Source organism: Schistocerca gregaria, chromosome 3, assembly GCF_023897955.1.
Source record: "Schistocerca gregaria isolate iqSchGreg1 chromosome 3, iqSchGreg1.2, whole genome shotgun sequence".
NCBI classification, from domain to species: domain Eukaryota; kingdom Metazoa; phylum Arthropoda; class Insecta; order Orthoptera; family Acrididae; genus Schistocerca; species Schistocerca gregaria.
The window spans coordinates 496389651-496406790 of record NC_064922.1 but is presented as its reverse complement, the minus strand read 5'-3'; the positions used below and the strand labels follow the sequence as shown (position 1 = coordinate 496406790).

Genomic DNA, 17140 nt, shown 5'->3' with positions numbered 1-17140 from the left:
GTAATGTCGGCTCTTAATTACTCTGGGATTCATATAAGGGGCGATCAAAAAGTTTCCGTTCCAAGGCTTTACAATCCAGAATCGGTATGCCAATCAGGCAAATTCTGCATGAGCTTTGAGGCGATCATCCCACCGATTCACTACCGGGGTATATCGACCTGTTCCAATCTTATCAATGGGTCCCTGAATTTTTTCCATATCTTTTGTCATGTCTATTTGATAAGGACACCAAATTCTGAAACTATACTCTATCATTGGCAGCACTTTTATGCGATTTTCTTTGCAGATTAACTTTCACAAAGCCCTTCTAACAAATTTAAGCTATTCATTCACCTTACCTCATTCTGATATGTGTTTGTTTCATTTCATATCGCTTGTTAGTATTATTCCTAAACATCTGCTCAATAGGTTCACCACAAATTACCAATAAAATAAGTTTAGTAAATTCGACTCTGATGGATCAGAGTGAGTATGGGTCAAATGGCTCTAAGCACTATGGGACTTAACATCTAAGGTCATCAGTCCCCTAGACAGAAGTATTAAAACCTAACTATCCTAAGGACATCCCACACATCCATGCTCGAGGCAGGATTCGAACCTGCGATCATAGCAGTAGCGCTTTTCCTGACTGAAGTGCCTAGAACAGCTCGTCCACAGCGGCCGGCAGAGTGAGTATGACATTTGTGAAAACTTACACGCACCATAAGCGAAAAGTAAAGGGACACCCTGTCAGTGGACATTAATATGGGGTGTATGGACCCTACGCCTTTATGAAGCCTTCAGCTCTGCTGGAGAGACCTTCAAGGAGGTACTTAAATGTCTGTGGAGGAATTGCAGCACATTGTTCCCCAAAAACCGAAAGCAGAGAAGGCAGTGATGTCCACGTTCTAACTCATCCCAAAGCTGTTCCATAGGGCTCAGATCTAGACACAAGGAAGGCCACCTCATCTTAGGAATGTTAGTGTCCACCAACTATTGTCTCAAAGATGTTGCTTTATAATAGGGTCTTTTTAAGACTGTTGCAATCATTGTCTCCGAATTTTCCTATCCTTCCCCCACACCACAACACTACCTCTTCTACACTTCACTGTTGCCGCTGCATATGATGGCAGGTAACGTTCTCCAGACATTCGCCAAAAGCAAACCCATCCATCGGATTCTCACAGGTATACCATGATTTACCAGTCTAAATCACTCGTTCCCAGTTATCCACGATCCAGTAGCGTCACCCTTTACACCACATCAAGCATCGCTTAGCAGTGACTACAGAAATGTTTAGCTTATGATGTGTTGCTCGACCATTGTACCCAACTTTTCTTAGCCCCCTAAACACAGTCATTGTGCTAGCTGGTTTGCTGCTAGTAGCACTTCTTGATCTCGTCTGTGATTTCTTCCGATGATTCCACGCAATTTTTTACGACTACCCTCCTACGTTCCCGACGGTCTATACATGAGGTCTCTCTAGCGTTGGCTTAGCTGTGGTAGTTCCTTCGCGTTTCCACTTCACAGTCGTTTCACCAGCAGTCAACTTGGGAAACTTTAGAATGGTTAAAACGTGCGTGGGGTATTTGTTACTTAGATGATATCCAATGACTAGTTCACGTACGAAGTCGCTGAGCTCTTCTGACACATCCATTCTCTACTGACATCACGCAACTTCCTGCCAACTTTTGTACTGGCAGGTCGGCCTTTTGTGACATGTTGTGATGAAATACGCATTACATAGGAATGTCCAGATACTTTTGATCGGGTAGTGTAGGCCTTCAGAACAATGGATTTTGCAATATGACACGTATATAATAGAAGCTAAAGACTGAGTGCAGTTCGTGCAAGGAGATAAATGTTATCAAGCACAAACCGAAATATACGCACGTCTTAAGAACCATACCTAGTGGCCCCAGGCGGTAGTTGATGGTGACGAGTATGACACCGTAGGAGACAAGGAAGTCGGGGCCATGCTCCTGGTCTGAGCCACTACCAACGACGAACCCTCCGCCGTGCACCCAGAAGAGCACAGGCAGCCCTGCACCCTCCTCTGGTACGCCCGGCACGAAGACGTTCAGGTAGAGGCAGTCCTCGGAGCCGTCACCCGAGCTCTGCACGCAGTCGCTGCCGTATGAGGTGGCGTTGCGCACGCCCTCCCAGCTACCAGCTGGCTGCGGATCCTGTCAAGAGATTATCAGAATTATCTGAACATTGTCGGTCCTACTTCTTTCAGTGCATCAACAGTTTGAGCAAATCGCCATTTGAAAATAGCAAACCATCTAGGAGGATAAATGTGCAGGGCATTTCACTGTTGCTTCGGTGAAGCTAAATATTGGGGGCTTCAGCTGAGAATTATTACTATGGGGAACAGAGTCTACTATCATGATAATTTGCCACAAAACTGTGTGTACAGTTTACTTTATTTTCAATCGACTTGCGGCTTCATCTTCCCGCAATTCGAGTCAGTCATCGAAATGGTATATCCTGTTGCTGCATTGCATTAGAAGATGTGTGCTGTGGTACAGTTTCAGTTCGTGACAAGCAATTCCAAAATTCAGAAAACGTTCACTTCTTTAACTGACTCTCCAATAAACGACTTAGGTAACTTACATCTACACAGATTTTCACCTCTTCCGTCTATGCGGGCGGCCTGAGTCATATACTCGTGAAGAAAATGGATCATCTTTTGATGCCTGTAGCCTACACCATATCGTCTAAGACTAGAAAACATTCTGTTCCACCCCATATGATCAAATGCCTTCCTCAAGTCTACATATTCATTTTTCCTAATGGCGACTAATCTTGTCGAACACCGAGATCGTCCTTTTCGAATCTGCGGTAAATTTACCTTCCATTCTTGCGCAAAGCACTCTCTATTTATTCTCTACATCTATAGAGTCTATATGTATACTGAAAATCAAGTAGCATAGGGTACTAAGCACATACTACATGCTAGTGGTTCCTGAGACAGTAGGAGATTGATTTCAGGGTTCTTCTCTAAATACTGGTTTTTGAAAACTTGTATGTAGGCTTTCACGTGTAAGTTGGTAGCTATCTTCGAGCTTTTGTCAAACAACTTTACTTCATTTCCGTGACGCTCTCCCTTGCACCATGCATAGCTGGATCCACTCATGGTTCCCTTCTTCTTTGTATACATTTTACACCTCCCATTAGTCATAATCGGTACGGTTCCGATTCACTTGCTGTAGATAATGCTTTATTCGTAATTTCTCACTTCATTATTGCTCCCACTCCTACCATTATCTTACTTAGTACTAGAAGTTGCTCACATTACTTTAGCGTTCCAATATTTCTCGTGATCACCTGAATTAACATTCTCTTTTCATTTGATTTTTGTTCCGCTGTTCCTCCTGAGCCATTCCCTCGGAATATTTTAGTTCGGATGAAGCGATAAAGTCATTTTTAGCGTAGAACCGCATGTAGTACGGAAATACAACACAACAGTTTCTCGTTATTTCACGTAAGGCAGTACTGGATCCGTTAAAGTCGTCCCAACAACACATAATTCACAGGAGGCTTACCAGTCTCAGTTGGGCTACTACTCCTCTTGACTTCCGCCAGCTGTGACTTCTGGAGGAGCCGATGTTTCGTCCAGTGTGAAGCTTCTCAGTATACTACCTCCGTCAAAGAAGGCTTCTGTTTCGCTCTGGGAACCATATTATCGGTCTCCTCGTTAAATTCGCCTCGTAGACCGCACCAGCCTTCACTGTACCTCTAGCAAGAAGGTCTTGTGAAAGTACTACTGGTCGGGTCAACCTGATAAGGATTTGCTAAAGAGTTTTTACTCCCCTGTCATTACTTTTTTCAACAAGGCTTCTGACGGACTGTGGGTGGCCTAATAAGATGGATATTAATTTTCCCATATTTGACCGCTACTTTGTCTATGTTCTCTTGAAATCCATTCTTCTTCCAACTGTCGGGGCGGTATTCCTGTCAGTGAACTTTACTTATCCGTTTATCATACACATTTTAGACAGCAAAATTTCTAACATCTCATGAAGTCAGTATGAAACGGAAGGAGCTAATATTATTCATCATTGATGTAATGACAGATTGAAGCATGGAAGAAACAACGTGTCATTCACCTGAAGTATGGAAATCGTGTAAAACTAAATCTAACAGGGAAGAGACCCATTCTCGTCATGAATGACCAGTTTGACGTCCTCAAGCACACGAATGCAGTTCGCTAAACAGAAAGATCATTCAGAATGAGCTCCCCCGGTTACAAGCTGGGATACGACTGTAAGCAGAGAACTCACCTGGAAGCGCAGCTCTCCAACGGGAGGCTCGGCGTACGGGATTCCCAGAAAGGCCGTGTAGGACGTGTTGTAGACGCTCGTGGCCGTACTTCCCAGCAGGCTTCCTTGCTGGACCGTCACCAGCACGTCCTCGGCCTGCAGAAAGAAAGTAGCATAACGTGAATTAAAACTACCAGTGTAGGACAGTGGTCCCGACCCATCAGATATTAGCTTGTATCTCCCTTCCTGGCCCCCCACGCCCACCCCCCTCTCCCAACACCAACGCGCACCACCATCATCAACATTATCGCCTAACTGATATTTAGAATGAAAAAGAATTTTCTTCGCACTCTTTTATTTTTAAAATAACGAAAGGTAAATGATATTACTTGGTATAGGTATTTGTTAAACGACAAACTAGTGATTCAATGAGGATGCTTGGCTCCTTATTTCTAACAATCTTTTGTTACAGAATGATGAAACAATTCTCTGTGCATCGTGAGCGCTATCTACAATTCTTCCTAAGGTAAGAAAGCTAACTATCTATATTGAGATCAGAAACTTGTTTAAATGCATGCTTCCTCTGGAGCACTCCTCACCCTAGCGACACTTGTTTCATGTATATCCTGCACCTTCATTTAGTATCAACCAAGCTAAAATGCGTGCACTACACTTATTATATGTAAACCACTCATTATATAGAAAATGACAGGAAGTCGAAGACGTTTGGTTGGCAATGCTTTGTCTCCGACCACAGCCAATAATAATAATAGTACAGCGTAGGGCCTACAGCAGTATAGTAGCCATTACATAGTTACTGTTGTATTGTATTGCCAATTACTTCATTTATCTGATGCAAAATGAATAATGAAGCAATTTCTGATCCATTTTGGGACTTACGTGCAACTACAAGACAGCATTTTCGTGATATATTTAAGCAGATGTGACGAGTATATTTCAATTTTACTGTCATAGATGCATGGCGCAAAGTTTGTGTGTATTGAGTGGCCCTTGTGAGGAAGATAACGTTCATACATTCGTTTCACAAGCTGTACGTTCCACTACATCGTCTCACTCGTTAATGCTCTCCTTCAGAGGCACAGATCAAATTGTACCCTATACCACTACTAATGTATCTCATCGTTTCAGTAATTTCGTTTTTTATTTTTCTAAGTAATTCAGGCACGAAACGTCTCGTGCTCTTCATCCCTTTCCTTACGTCTTGCATTATGTAAGCACACCATTTTTCTTACTCTCTGTAATAAGAATACCGATTAAGCTGAAATATCTTTTATGTATTACTAATAATATGTAAAGCCTTTGTTTATATTTCGGCTTTCAATAAAGTAACTCGCGTAGCAGATAGCACATTAGGGTTTTAAGGCTAGGTGGTAGTTTGCGCTACTCTCTTTTTACTCGCGCTGGCCGGTGTGACCGAGCGGTTCTAGGCGCTTCAATCCAGAACCGCGGTGCTGCTACGGTCATAGGTTCAAATCCTGCCTCGGCCATGGATGTTGGGATGTCCTTAGGTTAGTTAGGTTTAAGTAGTTCTAAGTCTAGGGGATTGATGACCTGAGATGTTTAGTGCTCAGAGCCATTTGAATCATCTGTTTACTCGCCAGATGACACGCTTATAGCGAAATCAGACCGCGTTCAGAGCAATGACCCTTCGACTTTCCAAATTTTGTCTATAAATTGTCAAACTATTTGTTACAAAGTTTCCGAATTTGCCGCTCTCCAGGAACTTTCTTGCACTAAAATTATTCTCGGGACTGAGTGGTGTCGAAACCCGAAATATAAAGCGCTGAGACATTTAGCGATTAATGGAAGTTATATCGAAAAGACAGATTAGTTGTCGCAGGAGGGAAAGTGTTCATTGTAGTTGACAACAATACTGTCTCTATACAGGTCGAATTTGACTATGACAGTGAAGTTATCACCTCGAGTATAACAGATGGTTACTAAAGTTAATAAATCAAAGAAGAAGGCTCAGAGAGTATGTCTTCTAGAAAAGAGTAGATAATCAGTTGCTAAAATGCGACTTAGACAATGAATTGTCATCTTTTAGTTTCAGTATGAAGAATATAGAGAAATTATGGGCAAAGTTTAAACGAATTGTAAGTCGTGCTCTGGAGAAGTATGTGTATAGTAAGTGGATTAAGGACGGGAAAGACCCACCATGGTTTAACAACAAAATTCAGAAAGTGCTAATGAAGCAAAAGTTTTTGCACGATCGAATGAAAAGAGAATGCGCAAATGACTGCAGGCAAAAATTAATAAAAATTCCAGAATGCACTACATTGCTCTCGATGGCTATGCTGAGGAGTGTCCCAGGGAAGTGTGATAGGAACGCTGTTATTTTACACACACATAATTAATGTGGCAGACATGATGAGCAACTGTCTTCGGTTGTTTGCTGATGATGTTATGGTGTGCGGTAAGGTGTCGTCTTTGAATGAATGTAGAAGAATACAGGGTAAGTTAGACAAAATTTCTAGTTGGTGGTGATGAACAAATGTAAAAAAATAATGTGAGTTAATGCAGATGAGTAGGGAAAACAAACCCGTAATCTTATAATACAGTATTAGCAGTGTGCTGCTTGACATTTTCATGTCGATTAAGAATACAGGTGTGACGTAAAAAGGTTTGAAGTGGAACTAGCAAGTAAGGATTGTAGTAGGGAGGCGTATGGCAGACTTCAGTTTATTAGGAGAATTTTAGGAATACGTCGTTCATGTGCAAGGAAGATTGCAAGTAGGTCACCAGTTCGAACGATTCTTAATCACCACTCGAGTGTTTGGGAACAGTACCAGGTAGAATTAAATGAAGACATCGAAGCATTTCAGAGGTGAGCTTCTAGATTTGTTAGTGGTGGATTCGAAACCCACGCTAGATTTACAGAGCTGCTACAAGAACTCAAATGAGAATCCCAGGAGGAAAGACGACGTTCTTTTCGACGAACTCCATGAAAATCAAGAGAATCGACACTTGAAGCTGACGGCACAATGGTTCTACTGCCACCAACGTATGTTTCGCGTAAGGAGACTGCGAAAACTTGATAAGTGTAATTAGGGCTCATGCAGAGGCATATAGAGTTGCTTTTCCCTTGCTCTATTTGCGAGTGGAACAGGAAAAGAAATGACTAGTAGTGACTTGCGGAATATGTATGTAGGTGTAGACGAACATTGGGATGCAACTGGTTTGGTGACGTGTCGATTAGGCGCCATTGTATGCGCACTTGGATTGATTATACTCCAGCAGAAAATCATAATAGAAGGTAACCGAGACGTTTTGGTCAAGCAGGAGATTTGATATTAATGGAAACTGATGTTTTAATGGCTCGTACTGTATCTCTTTATTGCACTTCTGCGTGATCTCTGTGAGTATCATGATTACGAAAAATTAGCTTTCGGAGGACTGAATGTCAATCATTCCTTCACAATACCTATTCTTTTAGAGTAATGGTCGTCAAACTGCGACCCGCCGGCTGCATTCGGCCCTATTCAAGTATTCATCCTGCCCGTGGTTCTCAGTCATATTTTATGATAATATGCACAAGGCAACTAACAGCCGAATCCAAAAATGTCAACTAATGTCAAGAGCTACTTAAGAGTGTAGCTTTCCTGTCCATAACAAACAAAAGTACTTACAGTGCCAGTCATATTTTATGCTGGCTCAATTTTAATCGATGTTGGTGAATTCAGCCGCGAGCTAAGTGAACTTGGCCCCTTACATTAGGGGCAGAGGGATGAGTAGCGTGGACCCTCTCGAAAACTACACATCGTGCGTGGGTACCGAGGGGAAACTTTGAAATCATCAATGGAAACCCCTGTTTTTTAATGCAGATTACGATTCTATGGCAAAAACCCGTACTTACGTTTTGTCTGAAGCATTTTCTTCGTTTCACCACGGATGGTGCTATAATCGGAGGAATGGAAATGGGTACACAATCGTAATTTACTTGCTACTCAATGGCCCTCAAATATCCAATGATAAATGGGACCCCACCTCCATGCTGCGAGGGTAGGACAGGCCAGTATTTCATAACTACTAATTGGGAACCCCATTCGTAACGTTGTATTCCTCCGAAATATCGACGGACCGCTGGTCGTGGATCGAGGTGAACGCTAGTCTACTTTTCTAATTAGAGTAAGTGATCAAACAGAGTACCATCAGCATCCAAACACTTAGTGGATCTGCTTTTCAAATGACCGTTTATAGGGCAGAAGCATATCTGTGGGTATATTAATTAGCACATGCGTTTATGATGGGGTCGACCATGTCTTCACGGCCTGTTGGCACCTACTGATACAGGTTATCTTCTAAATATCCCCACGGAAAGAAATCGGGCGACGTCAAATCCGGCGACTCATCGGGCCAATTAATAGGGCCACCTCTTCCGCTCCACCGACCAGTGTAAACATGGTCTAATACCTTCCGTGCTTAAGGTGCGTAACGCGCTAGGCAAGGGTTATGCTGACACTACATACGTTGTAGGACGTACCATGGCCCAGATTAGGAGAAACATAAATCATTCAATATTTTTCTACGATATTAAGCAATTATATTTGTCATGTGTAAAAGAAACTCTACTGAAAGTCAAGGAATAATGCAATTATAAAGAAAAACTATTGTCTGTAACATAATTATTATCTTTGTTCTTTTTGGTATCGGCGTGAAACAAAAAGCGCCAGACACTATCTTGCTTTGTCTTGTTCGGATAGGACGCCGTTGTGCGCAGTCTACCTAATAAGGTATTTGATACGTCTCGGAGGCATACAAATTGGGTTTCCAATTATAAGTTACGAAATATTGGCCTATCCTACCCTCACAGCTTGGATGTGGGATCCCACATGTCATTGAATATTCGTGGGCCATTGAACAGCATGTCGTAAATTACACTTGTATACCCTTTCTATTCCCCTGATTATCGCTCCATCTGTGGTGAAACGAAGAAAATGCTTCAGTCAAAACATATGTAGATTTTGCCATTGAATCGTAATCTGAAAAAAAAAACGAGGTTCCGATTCAAAAGTTCAGAGTTGCCTTCGCCACTCATACATGTGGCATCGTTGGATGCCCCTCCGAGACAAACAAATTTGAGTTATAACTGTTTTTGATCCACGTGTAGTTTTCGAGATATGTCAACGTCTTCAGTTAAAATGAATACCCTGTAGAGACATTCATCAAACATGGTACATGTAGCAAGGAATATGAAATTATATTAAGGCTGTTGTAATACGACGCAATGAGTAGAAGAAAAATGACATTCAAAACATTTAGTAAACATTTGTGATCGTGACTTATATTAAAAGAAGGAAGATTAGTGTTTAACGTCCCTTAGACATCGAGGTTGGTGCAGAAGTTCAGATTAAGGAAGAATGGTGAAGGTTATCGGCCGTTCCCTTTCAACGAAACCATCCCTGCATTTTCCTTAAGCGATTCAGGCAAATCAAGGAAAACGTACATAAGGATGGCCAGGCGGGGTTTGAACTGTCATCATCCGGAATGCGAATCCAGTGTGCTGGTGTCTCATATTGCATATGACATTTAATTATAGTTACTGTTATCGATCAGTTAACCATCCGCTCGCAGACAACTCAGTAATACTTCTCCAAGTAACTACTGTGTCAGAACTTTAGATTCGCTGATGGTGACATCAATCTAAAACGAGAACAGTCAACATGAAGTGTTCCGAATGGTGCCGACTTTTAACGATCAGTACTTGGCGGTCGGCAGCCAACATACCGTGACATTGCTATAGTTCGTCTACTGGAAGCTCATAACATATAACTTCTATAGATTGTTAATACATGTGCATCCCTAGGTGCCGCCCCACAATGCCAGTATTGCCTCTTGCGCAGTTTGTCGACCTCTGTTCTAGAGGGGTACCTGACAATGGACCATGTGAAAAAGATGATGTTCATACATTCGTTTCACACGTGTCACGCATTAATGTTAATATTTAAAAATAGTAATTATTGGTAATACATGTAATCAGTTGTACAGCCTTATGAAATAATGACCTTAGTTATGATCTTACAAAAATAACTTAGTTTCGTAACTGAAACGCAATCCATCTCTTTTATTTTTACCCTTCAGAAAATTTAATTTTGCCCGTCAATGGGTAATTACCCCAGGTTGCGAACTGCTGCTTTAGAATAATTTAATGATGGCAGCGATGTTTATACGACCAGTTGGTAGTGAAAATTTCCCTCAGCACCACATCCATCACAACTAAAGCAACAAGCGAAGTACATCTCACTTCAGTACTTACACGACATTTTACATTCCTACTTGAGACTTAAGTGTCTAGTAACGAATTACGTATTCTTACCACAAAATTTATGAGAAGGTGTTTCTACGCTGCATTTGACCAACGTAGGTTTTCATGTTGTTAAAGATTGAGTTCTGAATGTAATTCAACAGACAAGCTGAAAAGCGATTCGAGGCCAATCCTAGCGACAAGTACAATTTGAATCAGAATTTGGTCAGATCCCTGTTGTCCCACAATTGTGACTTCGATACTGGTTCGCTACACCACTGTACAGAATGCTGCGAAGATGAATTAGGAAATAGAAGCATAAATTGGACATTAGCACCTCTACGCTACGTCTTCATTATTAAACTCAAAATAATCTCGTCATCTGAATGCAGCTCGCCTAAGTGTCAGTCTATCGTATCATTTAATGATCACTGCCATGCTTGAGAACAGGGTTAATTGCTTCTTTTAACCCTATTTCATGCCTTTAAGAGGCTGCTTATTTGAATTAATTTCTACATTTAAGATGTGGATGACAGATGTTACTGTCTGGTTAGTCAAATATCCAAATTCTGTTTTAAACTCATATTTCCAACTTTGATAAAGTAGTTTTTGGAGGGCAATATAGCAATTAATCTTAAAAGAAATACGATGTCAACTGGTAATAGGAATATCTTGTAATGGAAAAGAACATGTACGACACAGCAAGATACCCATGAAACCTCGTGACCTTTCTTGTTGTTGTGGTCTTCAGCCCCGAGACTGGTTTAATGCAGCTCTCCATGCTACTCTATCCTGTGCAAGCTTCTTCATCTCCCAGAACCCACCGCAACCCACATCCTTCTGAATATGCTTAGTGTAGTTATCTCTTGGTCTCCCTCTACAGTTTTTACCCTCTGCGCTACCCTCCAATACTAAATTGGTGATCCCTCGATGCCTCAGGACATGTCCCACCAACCGATCCCTTCTTCTGGTCAAGTTGTGCCACAAACTTCTCTTCTCCCCAATCCTATACAACACTTCCTCATTAGTTATGTGATCTACCCATCTAATATTCAGCATTCTTCTGTAGCACCACATTTCGAAAGCTTCTATTCTCTTCTTGTCCAAACTATTTATCGTCCATGTTTCACTTCCATACATGGCTACACTCCATAGAAATACTTTCAGAAATGACTTCCTGACACTATACTCGATGATAAGAAATTTCTCTTCTTCAGGAACTCTTTCCTTGCCATTGCCAGTCTACATTTTATATCCTCTCTACTTCGACCATCATCAGTTATTTTGCTCCCCAAATAGCAAAACTCCTTTACTACTTTAAGTGTCTCATTTCCTATTATAATTCCCTCAGCGTCACCAGACTTAATTCGACTACATTCCATTATCCTCGGTTTGCTTTTGTTGATGGTCATCTTACATCCTCCTTTCGAGACACTATCCATTCCGTTCAACTGCTCTTCCAAGTCATTTTCTCTCTCTGACTGAATTACGATTTTATCGGCGAACCTCAAAGTTTTTATTTCTTCTCCATGTATTTTAATACCTACTCCGAATTTTTCTTTTGTTTCCTTTACTGCTTGCTCAACATACAGATTGAGAGGCTACAATCCTGTCTCACTCCCTTCCCAACCACTGCTTCCCTTTCATGTCAATCGACTCTTATAACTGCCATCTGATTTCTGTACAAATTGTAAATAGCCTTTCGCTCCCTATATTCTACCCCTGCCACCTTCAGAATTTGAAAGAGAGTATTCCAATCAACATTGTCAAAAGCTTTCTCTAAGTCTACAAATGCTAGAAACGTAGGTTTGCCCTTCCTTAATCTAGCTTCTAAGATAAGTCGTAGGGTCAGTATTGCCTTACGTGTTCCAACATTTCTACGGAATCCATACTGATCTTCCCCAAGGTCGGCTTCTACTAGTTTTTCCATTCGTCTGTAAAGAATTCGTATTAGTATTTTGCAAATGTGGCTTATTAAACAGATTGTTCGGTAATTTTCTCATCTGTCAACACCTGCTTTCTTTGAGAATTGGAATTATTATATTATTTTTGAAGTCTGAGGGTATTTCGCCTGTTTCATACATCTTGCTCACCAGATGGTAGAGTTTTGTCAGGACTGGCTCTCCCAAGGCCGTCAGTAGTTCCAATGGAATGTTGTCTACTCCGGGGGCCTTGTTTCGACTCAGGTCTTTCAGTGATCTGTCAAACTCTTCACGCAGTATCTTCTCTCCCATTTTGTCTTCATCTACATCCTCTTCCATTTCCATAATATTGTCCTCAAGTACTTCGCCCTTGTATAGACCCTCTTTCTGCTTTCCCTTCTTTTCTTAGAACTGGGTTTCCATCTGAGCTCTTGATGTTCATACAAGTGGTTCTCTTATCTCCAAAGGTCTCTTTAATTTTCCTGTAGGCAGTATCTATCTTACCCCTAGTGAGATAAGCCTCTACATCCTTACATTTGTCCTCTAGTCATCCCTGCTTAGCAATTTTACACTTCCTGTCGATCTCATTTTTGAGACGTTTGTATTCCTTCTTGCCTGCTTCATTTACTGCACTTTTATATTTTCTCCTTTCATCAGTTAAATTCAATATTTCTTCTGTTACCCAAGGATTTCTACTAGCCCTCGTCTTTTTACCTACTTGATCCTCTGCTGCCTTCACTACTTCATCCCTCCAAGCTGCGCATTCTTCTTCTACTGTATTTATTTCCCCCATTCCTGTCAATTGTTCCCTTATGCTCTCCGTGAAACTCTGTACAACCTCTGGTTCTTTTAGTTTATCCATGTCCCATCTCCTTAAATTCCCACCTTTTTGCAGTTTCTTCAGTTTTAATCTACAGGTCATAACCAATAGATTGTGGTAAGAATCCACATCTGCCCCTGGAAATGTCTTACAATTTGAAACCTGGTTCCTAAATCTCAGTCTTACCATTATATAATCTATCTGATACCTTTTAGTATCTCGTGACCTTATATAAAATAATTAGATGCAAGACATACTGACAGAAAGCTGTTGCGTCAAAGTACTGGTGGAAAAACTACATCACTGACGCAGAGTAATTTTTCATTGTATTTTCTAGTTTATTTGAATCTACAGAATAAGGTGGCAAGATTTTGTCACCGAACATTTAACATTCTTATAGATTTATATTTACGTTATTTTATATTTATGAGTCAAAACCGGAGCAATCATTTCATTGGCTGTTACTGGCTAACACCACATACTAACAATTTCTGCAATACTGCATGTCTGGAAGTTATTTAAGACTGAACACTGATAGAAAGGACGAAACGACCTTGCCTTCCTCAGAAGCCGCTGCCGGGCAACGAGGAGTTGGGAAGCATCTTATCGTATTCTGCAAGTGAGGACATTTATTTAAAAAATACTGCTGAGGTCACGGGAGAAGCCACGCGAACCGTGTCAAAGCGAATCAGACTGCGCGGCTGCCACCGCTGCGGACATTTAGTGACCTCAACAAGAATAATGCATGACGGCGGTGGTTTATGATGCTAGATGCAGCAGATCCACCGTAGAGCAGACAGAGCGGGCGGGAGATACTCTCTGACGAAGCGAAAAAACCTGGGGAAAGCGCATCGGGGGCGTAAGAATGCGAAAGGACATCCTTTTAGTGCGAAGGAATGTGCGGGGTCAGAAACAACGCTCACGAACGGAAAACTTCTCACGGAAGTGTAGGAGCACATCTCCACCCAGAACCGCAGAGGCGCGTTAAGGTACGGAAATGGAGCCTTCCAGAATTTCTTCCGAAAGGATTATGAGATTCAGGTGATTGGCTGGCAGATTCGTGACCCATGTGGTGTGAGGTAATGTTTTGCAATTGCCGCCTGGACCGTCACCTGGAGCACAAACGTAGGTGCCGCGTGTCCATCTGGGAGCGGAAAATGCCGGGAGAAAAAGAAGACTTCCCTGCCTGCAGGGATCGAGAGCACTCGCCTCTGAAGATCGCTAGAAGGGACCGGTGGCGACAGCCATACCGCATAAGCTGGCGGTGAGATTTTAAGAAGAGCTGCTTTCGATACGGGGAAAGCGTTAGTCGCTTCTCTGAGAAAGAAATGTAATTCTGTTTGCTTGAGTGACGATTATTTAACTCTCTGTGAGGTAAGACACACACTGAAGTGCATCTCTAAGGGATATTACTTGAGTGGGCAATACGTGAGTCGAATTTCTGTTCCTAGATAGTGAGCGAACGGAAATCTTGACTCATTTTCTGTCTTGTTCTGAGGTAGCTTCAGCCCTAGGAGTTTGCGGAAGGCATATTGCGTCCTCTGAGTAGAAAGGGAATTGCAGGTAGGGGCGTACATCATCTGGACACACCAAGCCAGGTGGCGCAATGGTTAGCACCCTGGACCCGCATTCGGGAGGACGACGGTTCGAACCACAGTCCGGCCATCCTGACTTAGGTTTTTCGTGATTTCCCTAAATCGCTTCAGGCAAATGTCGGGATGGTTCCTTTGAAAGGGCACGGCCGACTTCCTTCCCCATCCTTCCCTAACCCGATGACCTCGCCTATGGTCCTCTCCCACAAATCCACCAACAACCACCACCACATCTGCACAGCGGCCAACGTCCCAACTAGGGAATCATCTGTGTAGTACAACTGCTATCCGTATTTCAACAGATGATATACACACCACTTCAGTGGACAGGAAAACAGTCACAGTATGTGCGTTTTGAGTTCCATCTGCTTGTCCACTGAGCTCTTTTCTGAAAGTGCCAGTTGGGGTGTAGATATTCTCTTTATCAACGCTAGTCGGTGTCAACCAACCTTATGTGCATCTTATATCAGAGGAATGTGGCCAAAGTAAAATATCTTCCACCAATCTCGAAATTACAAGTAATATTTAATTCGATATTGTGCATTTCATATTAGTACAATGTTTGCATTCTGTTGTGACCCATTCTGTTAGTATACCGATAAGAATGATTGGTCTGATGAGTTAAACTGAAGTTAAACCATAACCCAATATTTAGATTCATGAAAATCCCTAGGCGTAGGCTTTCAATGGTAGGGCCAGTTAAATGATTTTTTGACCTGAGAATTCCTTTGCGGAACAACATTAGGCGGCCACCCACACACATGCGTTGTGCTGCACGCTCCGGGAGTTTAGAGTAATCTTTGACTAACGCCTCAGCTGCCGCTGCGCTTGCACCTGCTCACCTTTAAAGAAATGTATCTATTCAACACTTCATCAGCTCTCCGGCACGTAGCCAAACGCAATATACTTCTCTGGTTACAGATTTTAACTTTTATGAATGATTACATTTCAATTATACAATTCGTTATACACACATTAGCGTTGCATTTAGACGTTTCTTTTGGAGACAGGGAAGTTTTAAATGCTTATACCTTTGGATGTTGTTTGATTGTAAGAGAACTTAAGTTCCATATTGTTGTGTATATTATCGTGTTAGTGATAGATTAATTTGGTACAAAGACTGGCCTCATTGCAACAACGTCATTTAGAGCTCAGCTTTTTGTATGATTGCTTCCTTTTTGCTATATCTTTGTTTATATCCCATTACATGTCTATTAATTTTTGCGGATATTTATTGTGGTTCCGAAGATGGCTGCAGTGAGTAGCTGAAATCTTTGATAATGAGTGAATAACTTTTGTCAGTTACAATTCTATAAACAATGCGAAAACACAGAAATTTTACAATAAAGGAAGTTTTCTTTTAAAATTTCAAGAATGTACGCTCTAAGAAGAGTCAATAAACGCGCTAGTTCCACTCACACACATCTTGCTTAGCGACTGAAACGATAAAATAGGAGAAATACAGACGTAGAAGGATGCTATCGGAAAATATTTGTGTGCACGATTCGAGAATTTTGTTGGAAGAATGGAAAATATCAATCTTTCACTATAAACACCTTCACTTCTACCGCAAGACAACATAGGTGTTAATGTGTATAGGTAGCTGTAGCTCCAGGCGAAGACGTAGATCTAAATATAGACTTAGGAAGAATGTGTAAAATATTGTCACGAGTTTCATTCTAATGACAATAGGAATATATCTTTCTGTGCTTTACCTTAAGGTTGATCGTTAGTCCAAGAAGCACAAGAGATACATGACAGATATCACAGAACATCATTGTGTTAGAGTTCCAGCCGAGTAACAACAAACCTGTTGATCTGCGGGAAGAGCTGACCTATAAGGCTGTCTGGCAACTGTTTCGTATGGATTCAGCTGCAATGGAAACAATGTCACCGGTGCACCCATGTTGCCTGCTGTGTACTCAGCTGATACAGCAGACATTGTTGTAAGTAATAACACAGTCGTGGAGAGCAGCCTTTAGTAGACTACGGTCAATGTGACTAAACTCGCCTGCTAATCATTAACGTTTCTTGTGTAGGTCAAAGCTTTTATTACAAATTCAAGATTGTTTAGTACCTTTACGTTTCCGATTAGCATTAGAGTCGTTTTCCGGGTGAGGGCTAGAAACCGAGAATTTCTTCGCTTAGAAGCCATAGGAATGCATGAATAGTTAATGAGATTCCATGTGTATCTTCCATCGTTATTTTTAGGGACCCCATGGTCACAGTACAAAATATTACACAATTTGTTCTCGAAGTGCTACAGTTCTGTTTGTTATGGGAAAAGCCATTCACTG

The 17140-nt window shown here is 41.6% G+C and overlaps 1 protein-coding gene across 5 annotated transcripts in view; it reads right to left on the bottom strand.

The window, feature by feature from the left end:
* LOC126354065 (juvenile hormone esterase-like) overlaps nucleotides 1–16668 on the bottom strand; it is a 285547-nt gene extending 268879 nt beyond the window's left edge. For 3 of the 5 annotated variants that reach the window (XM_050003434.1, XM_050003435.1, XM_050003433.1), the window contains exons 1-3: nucleotides 16559–16666; nucleotides 4266–4400; nucleotides 1889–2165 (exon numbers count right to left, since the gene is read on the bottom strand). In XM_050003434.1, coding sequence (XP_049859391.1) covers nucleotides 1889–2165; nucleotides 4266–4400; nucleotides 16559–16621 — 475 coding nt within the window. In that variant the 5' untranslated portion in view covers nucleotides 16622–16666. Of the gene's footprint in view, nucleotides 1–1888; nucleotides 2166–4265; nucleotides 4401–16558 lie in introns of all 5 variants that reach the window. The other 2 variants (XM_050003436.1, XM_050003440.1) reach the window with 2 other exon arrangements.
* Between the last annotated feature and the right edge of the window lie 472 nt (nucleotides 16669–17140).